Source organism: Calidris pugnax, unplaced genomic scaffold (genome assembly GCF_001431845.1).
Source record: "Calidris pugnax isolate Ruff unplaced genomic scaffold, ASM143184v1 scaffold547, whole genome shotgun sequence".
Lineage (NCBI taxonomy): Eukaryota > Metazoa > Chordata > Aves > Charadriiformes > Scolopacidae > Calidris > Calidris pugnax.
The window spans coordinates 275,114-285,024 of NW_015091267.1; the positions used below are offsets into that span (position 1 = coordinate 275,114).

General features: G+C 41.8%; 1 protein-coding gene across 1 annotated transcript; it reads right to left on the minus strand.

Moving 5' to 3' along the window:
* Positions 1-30: 30 nt before the first annotated feature.
* On the minus strand, positions 31-8,316 carry MARVELD2 (MARVEL domain containing 2). The gene is made up of 6 exons (XM_014960555.1): positions 7,171-8,316; positions 5,007-5,039; positions 3,735-3,871; positions 2,734-2,905; positions 2,275-2,325; positions 31-1,406 (listed from the first exon to the last, which is right to left on the minus strand). The coding sequence occupies exons 1-6, from the start codon at positions 8,251-8,253 to the stop codon at positions 1,290-1,292; spliced, it is 1,593 nt and encodes a 530-aa protein (XP_014816041.1). The 5' UTR covers positions 8,254-8,316; the 3' UTR covers positions 31-1,289.
* Between the last annotated feature and the right edge of the window lie 1,595 nt (positions 8,317-9,911).

The following is a 9,911-nucleotide window of genomic DNA, read 5'->3' on the forward strand; positions in this document are numbered from 1 at the left end:
TGAAATAACCTTAATCAGGGCATATTTTTCTAACAAATTGCCTGTATAAGCAATAGAATAACATGGCTACAGTGCTGTTTTGGGTTTTTTTTTTTTTTCAAATTAAAATATATTTCAGAACAAACAAATTGCAGTTGTAGAAAACTATACAAAGAACCTATTAACGCTTCTAACAATTTTAGTAGGTAAAAAAGTAAACAAAGATGTGAAGAAGGATACAAAGAGAAAATTTACTGGCTTATGAAAACATTTGCATATACAAACTTATCCCCATGATAAAATATAAAAAAATGTATACTGATATGCTCTGGAAAGCATGTCTATTAAAACATTTTACCTGGCCTTATAAAGGATATCAATAATTTACACTCTGAATGAGAATTAATTTTGCTCTGCTTACTCTCTGAATGCCAAATTCACAAACAACTGCTGCCTAGACAAAACGTCCTGTTACTTGCTGATGAAGAATGAAGTGTTTTGCCTCTAAACCCATGGACTTCTACCAAGATGACCCAGAAAAGGTATGCTGAGCATCCTGGACTATTGCAACGCTCATGGAACATGATGTCTCATCCTGTACCTCTGTTCCTTAAAGGCCATGTATAAATTTATTCCATCACCTCTAAAGATAGGATTTTTTTTTTTTTTTTAATTCCCCCAGCAACAAAACCCCAACAAAACCTACCCACCACCATTACTATGGTTGCTTAAATAGGAAGTTATTTTGCTTCTCTTGTTGGGTGAAATTCCAGCTAATTTCTGACATACAGCAAAGCATTTGGAAATACAATACAAAAAATCTTAGTAAACTAATTTTCAGTTTGCCAAAATTATTCAGTATGATTAAGCACACCAACAACCTAAACCCAGAAAGAACAGCCCAACTCTTTCTGGTATCATTAAGGTATCACTTATAAATGAAATCTGAAATTATTAATGGGACTGCTGTGCAAACTTTTGACATGGTATTTAGAAATGCTTTCTTCAGTGGGCTCTGCAAGTTTGCAAATACAGTATTTTCAAAGAAAGCAAGCATCTTTAAGAGGCCAGGCTGTGTACGTCTAATAAAAACAGAATGTTAACACAGGTTTTCTAAACTCCGCTGGTAACTTCATTACATTGATTTAAAATTGGATCTGCGTATAAAACCTATTAGTAATGTACATCTAAATAAGTGACAAAGTGATTAGGTAATCCCCATAGTTGTACTGTTCCAAGAGTAAATAAATAGTTTAAAATATGCATCTCAATTTAAAAAATAGAGTAGTATGCACAAAGTGAAGGCATAGCTAAGTTTCTACATTCCAATTCATAATTTTATCATAGTCCTGAATTCGTTGTTTTATGTGAGAAAGCTTATTCTTCAGGTATTCACAACGCTCCTTTTTCTCCAGAAATGCAGGATCCTGCCAAAAATACAAAAACCTTTACATTAATATATTACGCTTTTGGACTCTTCCAAGAATAGTATATTATCAGTTACATTTTTGATTAAGGACAGTATATAAATATTCTGCACAATCACACTCTTTTTCTCTGGTCACAATTTCTTATTTCCTGCTTCCACTTTATAAAAGGCTGGAAAAGAGGTTCTGCTTTCATGCGCTGTAGTTACTTAGTATAACAGAGCAGTTTTTAAACCCAAAACTGCAAATATAAATGACATCTTACTACATCATTTGGCTTTTATAGGTGTGTTACGGTATAGCTAATAAATCTCTCCCCCCCAAAAATCAATGAAGTTTAAGTAACACAGGCAAAATACTAAACACATTTACCGCCCACATTTAAAAATTAGAAAGTGAAACCTCTTGGATTACACTGAAAATTACTTTCTGTGAGTCTAAGTTCTATGCCACAAAGAAAACACAAAACTTCTTTTCAAGGTGAGACTATGTTTTCTGTTGTTAACTTATCTGTTGGCTGTGTCAGTCAGTGAATACACATGAACTGGATCCCCCAAAATAACCGGTCATCTGAATACAGAATGTTGAGATGAGACATAGTCTCAGAAGTTGAAAATCTTAACTGTTGGGGTTTTTCTCCCCACATCTGGCTAATGGACTTATTATTCCCAAAACAGATTGTTGGCAGGAGTGGAGTGGTCTGTTTCCTAACTTTGCCAAAGTTTTCAAAGACAAAATACACAAAGCTTTGTAGTAGTTAAGGATACCCTGAGATAGTGAATTAGACCTAGTGTCAGACATGTTGGCTATTTACGCTTTCGTTGATATTCATTAGATTCACTAACAATGTAAAGCTGAAAACACTCACATTTTTCTTCTTCTTGTATTCTTGCAGAACTTTTGATATCCTTTCCTGTTCCTAATGAGAAAGACCACACATTTTTAAACACTTTGAGTGGGCTCCATATCTTCATGTAAATTCTACAAAATACTTGTCAAAAGTAAAATTCTCATTGATCCATCAAATATAGTTGTGACATTTTAGTTCTAAATCTTGTGCTTGAGAAATAGTGAAAGTACATTAACTGTAACTCAAACTTGAAAGCTAGTAGCATGCAAAAAAAAAGGCCAAACAAAAAAACCCCCAAGTCTACAACTTAATTGCAACTTAGTGTCCTTGACAAAACAAGAAATAAGGTATGTGTGGAAACTTTCTCTCCCACCAAGTCACCGCAAGCATTACAAGGCCTTGTGCCCTAGCTAAAGACAATCAGACACTGCCTAATACCACACCTCGACTCCTTGAGCTCGTTTCACAGTTACTTACATAGATGCTTTCGGGATGGTGAGGAAGCTGCCTCATCAATGCATCCAGCTCATCAAACTTTTTTAATACGGCGTGAACTTCCACAGACAGTTCTTTGTACTCAGCAAACTGATCATTGAATACTGCTTTGTACCGGTCTCGCATTTCATTTGTTTGAATTGCTGGGTATTTCCTTAAAAAAAATAAAAAAAAATAAAATTTAAAGGACTAGTTTTAGAGAAAGGAGTTCAATAAACACATGGAACCTTCACCTTGATAGTATTTCTGTATTGTTTGCTAATCTCATAACCTGCTGAAATTTGCAAGTATGAAAAGCATTGAAATCACTGAATGATTCTATGACAAAGTGGTTGAGGTTGGAAGGGACCCCTGGAGGTCATATGGACCACCCTCCTTGCTCAAGCAGGGCCACCAAGATCTGGCTGCCTTGGACTGTGTCCAGACGGCTTTTGAGTATCTCCAAGGATGGAGACTCCATAATCTCTGTGGGCAACCTGTGCTAACCTTCACAGTTAAAAAGATTTTCCTACTATTCAGGTGGAACATCCTGTGTTTCAGTTTGTGCCCTACTCTATGGCATGGAAAGGTTTACCCTTCAAAAGGGAGAATGTTACAGATTTAGCGTTTAGAAAGTACAAGAGTAGTCAAATTTCAGGGGCAAAAAAGACAAGTAATTTCCCATATTTTTTTTTTTTTTTTCTGAATTGTCTGCATGGCGGTCTGCTGTTCCTTTGGCAGTTATTGTACTTAATAGATTCTAACATTCTGCTTTAACATTTGAGGTTTGGGTGGGGTTTTTTAAATTTAAGATTCTGTATTTATATTACTGGTTCTACGCCATTCATACCAGCCCCCATCCCCTCTATTTTTAGCATTAACTTAATACAGAATTATGAGTTCCTATGGCACATGCATGGTAGAGAAAATCTGAGTGTATATATGAGAAATGCTGAGTGAAAAGTGTTCTCCATAAGTTTGTCCATCAAAGTTAAGTAACTTACGCTAAGTAGTCTGGCATCACTATAGGTTTAGGAATGTGGCCTGCAGGTATATGACCATTAAGTAGTTCTGGTTTTCTTTCCATTGATTTAAGTTGCCTGTAAGTGACCTCTTCTCTTGGTCTGTCATCACTTTCATACTGTTTTAAAAGAAAAAAAGAAAAAAAAAAGAAGTTCTTAATGGAGTCAGTTTTACTTCAAATGCAATATATATAAACCACAAAATACTCAACTCACAGAGATACCAGTACTGAGCAGCAGTAGAAGCAAATAATAGATATTTCTTACAGCCCTTATTGTAACTAAAACATTACTAAAGAGAAACAGTATTGTTTTGCACACAGTACCCATCTCCAGTTTGTCCTAACAGTGGTACCAGTAACAGATAAATATTTATTGTCTTATGTGTCTTAAAAAAAATAATCTAAGGAAGTTTCCTTGGATTTCCATCTAATTTGTGAATGGACAGGAATCACTCAGTTCTCTGGAGTCCCCTTTTCCCCTTGTTTCCTATTGCACAATTTATCACTTGATCCAGAAAATAAAGCATGTGGAGTCTCGTTGGAACACATGAAAAAAAGATCCTGGTCCAGTACAAAAGCAACAGAGAAAACAGTGGTAGGAAATCCAAGGTATCTAACAGGAGACACTTAAGACTGAAATAAATTCACCATAAATTCTCTGGGAATCATCACAATTTGCTGTTCGGATCCTGTACAGTCTTTGCATATAGAGTATGCAACTGCATCTCTGTGTGGCAGAAGCACTAGAAGTGCTGATACTTCAAAACTGATAAGGAGGTCTTCAGAGAAGTCTCAGAGACAGGAACAGGCTCAGCTGAAGGAGCACCAGCCACTGTGCTTCCACTGGTTCTCCTCCAAATAAAGCAGACAGCCAAGAGGAAAGAGTCTCTAGAATCTACAACGCATCAGATGACCTGCTGTTCTAGCTATGTCTGCCAAATTCTGTGATAAATGCTACAGAACTTGTCACTTTATAAAAGAGGGTAAGAGCACATACAGAGGCCAGTCATCAGATTTGCTTTTTACAGTAAATTTTATAACCTAGCCTAGCTAGCAGTAACTTCTTTACAAGCTTCTTCCGAATCTCTTAGGTAGGACAATGTTGTCCAGACAATGGTACAGAATTCAACATGATCTCTTCCAAGCCAAGTAAGTAAAGAAATAAATAGGTCAATCAAAATAGTCACAAGAAAAAGAACAACCATTTGGGAATACCATTTGGAAAACAGAAAAATAAATTTCTATTTCCTACCTTCTTTTCTGGAAAAGAAGACTGTGTTTTCATCTATAAAAAATTGGAGAGAACTGTAAGTTTTATAGTATGCAAAACCACAGACTTTTAAAATCTAAAATTTTTCAAAATCATGCTGTACAGAGAATTACATTTATATTTAGGTGTGAAGAAATTTAGCATAAGGAATATTTGCAGATCAACTAATTTAAAGACTGTTTGCAGATCAACTAATTTAAATGTCTTTAAAGACATTTAAAGAATGGTGGAACGAAAACCACCCAAACCCCAGAATAACAACAGGAGCTCCCAGAACATAGCTGTAAGGAACAGCTTGCAGGAAACACTCCATCCACTTCCCAGTCTCCTTCATTATTTCACATTCCAGCCCATATTAACTCACTGACACCCTGCAGCCTAATTCATTGCCTAGAAAACACGACAGTGCACTAACCAGTAGCTCAACCAGCAGCTGTTTTGTACAGCACTCTCCAGAGCCTAACCTATATTATAAAAGTATTCCCTTTAGAAATATTAAATAACTGGAATAAAAGAACATGGACAGTAACAGGGAAGAGGGACTGAACACCTTCTATATAATTCTAGCAGTCGCCTCATTCTTGCAGGGCATATTAATGGTGGTTAAAAGACTTTTGTCAAAGATCTGCAATGAACTTTTTGAAAGGGGAGTCTGTTTTATGCAAGATGGCGGAATGGGAACCAGTGTTAAATGAAAAGGCTGCAAATCAGACTGCAGCCACAATGCAGAGGAAATGCAACTTGAAACTCGCTCTCTCCTACTAAAATCACCTCTCCTTAAGTTAGGCTTATGTAGGCTTCACATATGTTAATTTTTATGCTATATAAAGTTTTATTAATTTTTAAAGGGGTTTTTTTGCAGTGTTTTCATGTGAAGGAGGTTTTACACAAATGGCTTTGAATTCTGCAGTTGATGGTGTTAAGTCTCCACCATTACAGTTTATTATTAACCAGGCGAGTATTAAATGCTTTTAGTAAGGGCATGGCCAGCAGCAAGGCAAGATACTTGATGGGAAAAAGATGAAGCCAATTGAAATCTGAGACACCAAAATCGAGCCAACTCTGTTATTACTATTATTTTCTGGTAGCTCTTGTAAGGAAAGCTGAAAAGACATGAAGAACTAGCTTGGAGTTTTGCCTAGAAAGTAAAGAACGTGAAATATTTTTTTTTATGGTCATTTATAGTAGCACTTAATGCGCTGGAAGCACAGTCTTCGAATAAACGCGAGGCAGCTTTAAGCCTAACCCTCCTGAGCAGCTGAACAAGCACATTGTTCATTCCTTCCTTTGTTTGGAAAATACACACCAGGAAGTAGTTCATCAGCTGAGGCAGGAAGAGAGCTGAGGATTACAAACAGAACAGAGCCAGCTCCTTACCGAAGTGAATTAAAAAAACGAACAGCAAACCTCCAAGAATTTGGATCAGACATCTTAAAAACACCTTACATTTGGCAATCTGAAATACTGTTAAGACTGGTGAAGTTTCACCTTCAAAGGCTGCAGAGAAGACACCTGATATGACTTCATCTACAGCATGGAAAGGTCTTACAGCTCATAGAATAGTTTGGGTTGGAAGGGACCATTAAAGGTCATCTAGTCCAATCCCCCTTCAATAAGCAGGGTCGTCTTCAACTAGATCAGGTTGCTCAGAGCCCCATCCAATCTGACCTTGAATGACCCTAGGGATGGGACATCTACCACCTCTCTGGGCAACCTGGGCCAGTGTTTCACCTCCCTCATCGTTAAAATGTTTTTTCTTCTATCTAGTCTAAATCTTCCCTCTTTTAGTTTAAAATCATTACCCCTTCTCCTACCTCTACAGACCCTACTAAAAAGTTCATCCCCATCTTTTCTGTAGGCCCCCTTTAAGTAGTGGAAGGCTGGTATAGGGTCTCCCCAGAGCCTTCTGTTCTCCAGGTTGAACTCTCAGCCTGTCTTCACAGGAAAGGTGCTCCAGCCCTCTCATCATTTTTGTGGCTTCCTCTTGACCCATTGCAATGCTGAGGGCTCCAGAGCTGGATGCAGTACTCCAGGTGGTGTCTCACCAGAGTGGAGTAGAGGGGTAGGATCACCTCTCTGGACCTGCTGGCCACAATGCCCCATCACTCCATACGCAGTAGATACAAAATGATAACTAATGGCTTACCTCCTGCTCCATTAATTCCCGGTGCCTCCTAGCTCCTTCATGCCTCCATAACTTTAGAGAGACCACTGCGCTAATTAGATAGATGATCACCGTGACAAACAAGAAGATGATTGCTGCTGTCTGACCTCCCTCTACGCGGCAAAAAGATGCATTGATCGGCGTCTTAAACAACTGGTAGTAGCAAAGCCCTCCTCGGTTGGTGTCGTTTACGTACACTATGGCGGCCGACATGTACAGAAAGAACAAGGCCACGTTAATTCCGAACTCAGTCAGGGGCCACCAGTTGGAGTCGAGGAGGATGGTCCGGTAGTACATGGACATGCCCAGCACCAGCAGCACTATGGTGACGATCCACGCCATTCCCGCCACCACCAGGATGAAGGGCGTTTTGGGCCCGCTGTAGGAGTAGCCGCCGTAGGCGCTCCCGGCCCCGTAGCCGTAGGGCTGCGAGTACCCGAACATGTTGTACCACTCGTTGTCCTTGTGGACGTAGGCCGTGACGCAGGCGAAGACGGCGGCGCCCAGCAGCAGCTCCACCACGCAGAGGATCCTCAGCAGCCCGGCCCAGGACTTCATGTAGGCGTACCGCTGGTTGTAGGCCTCCACGCGCTCGCTGTAGGTCTGTCCGGTGGCAGCCCGGTGCTCCAGTGACCCGAAGGGGTCCTCCGGCAGCATGGCCTCAGCCTCCTTCCGCGAGTTGTAGCTCCCGCCCGACCCTCCGTAGGGATCCTTGTAGGAGTCGGGCACCGAGCGGGGCTGCGGCGGGGCCGGCGAGGCGGGCGGCGAGCACTCCACCCCGTCGGAGATGTACCTGATGTCGGAGGCCGTGCTGTCCCAGCTGGAGCCGTGGCGGCGTCTCCCTCTGAAGAAGTTCTTCCACGAGTCCGGGATGAACCGCCGGACCGGCTTGAGCTCGGCCGGGCCGCCCTCCCCGGGGTAGGCGCCGGGGCCGAAGGGGGGCTGCAAGGGGAGCGGCGGGGGCGGCAAAGGGGCGGCGGCCCCCGGCTCTGCCTCCCGGGGGAGAGAGGAGCCGGGACCGGCCCCGCGGGGCCGCCCGCCCTCCGAGCCGGTGCTCCGCGACATGGCTGGCGCTCGGCCCGGCCTCGGGGCGCTCCCCGGCCCGGCTCAGCCGCCTCTCACCCCCACGGCGGCCCCGGCCCGGCCCGGCCGCTTTCGGAGGGGTCGGGGACTCGCCGTGTCCGTGGCGGGGTGCGGGAGGTTTCCCTTCGATTCCCCTCGTTTCCCCGTCCGAGGGGAACCCCGAAAAGTTGTGCGGGGGGCAGCCGCCGTGCCCGCGCCCCGCCTCGCCGGCTGAAGGAGCGGGGGGGGGGCAGCAGGACCCTTGCTCCAGGGTCACATTCACCCCCCGCGACAGGCCGTGGAAGTATTGCCAAAAATAGAGTCCCAAATAATCCATCACACAGCCTGTGTTCAGTTTGTATTTTTTAATCTTTCTATTAATCTCTATTGTATTTCTATTTCATATTTATACTTCATGTTCACACAAAATATCTGTGTCCAAGCACAAAACAGCAGTAGGAGTCTTATTTACATCATCAGCATGGGATATAAAACCTTTAGGTGTACACTACAGTCACTTGTTTCTTCCAAACTTCTTTCTTCCAAACCGCAATTAATTATTTTATTTTTTTTTTTAAGGTATAAATTTTAATAAAACCTTCCAATGCTTCCAATATCAAATGTAGAAGCCCAGAAACGCACTGTACAAATGCAAAGTAAATAAAAATGTGTTAACTATAAAAATAAAGAGTGGCACTACCTACCTACAGTCTCTTCATAAGTCATTGTCTGATTACCTCTTTTTATAGGGATGGATAACTCATGGCTCAGAAGAGGCAGGAGATGGCTTGTGATTTAGTATTCAGCTCAGGTGTGATCCTGCAAAGCTAAGGAGAAACTGAGGAAACTTATCTTGGTGCTGACTTGGCCTTCTAGCCCACCTCCGTAGCTAAAGGAGTATTTTTGTGCAGATGATGCCCTCTTCAGCAAAGGTTTCTGTAGCATATTAGTCTGTTCTCACGAGTTAGTGATATTCAGTCACTATCCTGCTCCACTATTTTTAATTCATCTCCCTCCATGAGTGCTTGAGCGGCAGCAGGTTTGTTTCCACTGCGTTGGCTGGAAGTAAGAAGGAATCCATCCCATTCGTTCTCATTCCTTCTGCTTTTCTCCATCCGTACAGCCATCTCCAAAGCATTCATATCAGCAGGGTCCCCCTCATAACTAATACATAATTCTGGCATGCCAGGACCTTTTATGAATAAGTGTTTTCAAACTTTAACCTGTAAAATTATCACACCCAGGGTAAGTTATCGTGGGGGAAAATGTTTCCTGCTCTCTCAGCACAGAAACTGCAGTGTAAAGGGCTGCCCCCATGCTGCACAAGTCTCTGCCCTCAGCACCTTTCAACTATTCTGGCAGTAATGACCTCTATTCACCACCACTAATTCAAGCCGTGCACATTCTTTCCTTACATCACTGCCATCACTATTACACATTATGGCTCTGTGCACATCTTTCAATTACAGGTATTTGTGCCCATAACTCTACGTAACTTACATGAGAACCCACAGAATATGTGGAAGTTACATTTGAAATGGTGCCAAGTTGGATTGGTTAGTAATCCAACTTACTAATGTGGAGGCAAAAGGTTTACCAGTGTTTAAATGTATGCTGTGGACAAGATTAGTGGTGTGAAGAAGTCTACAATTAATTTGTAA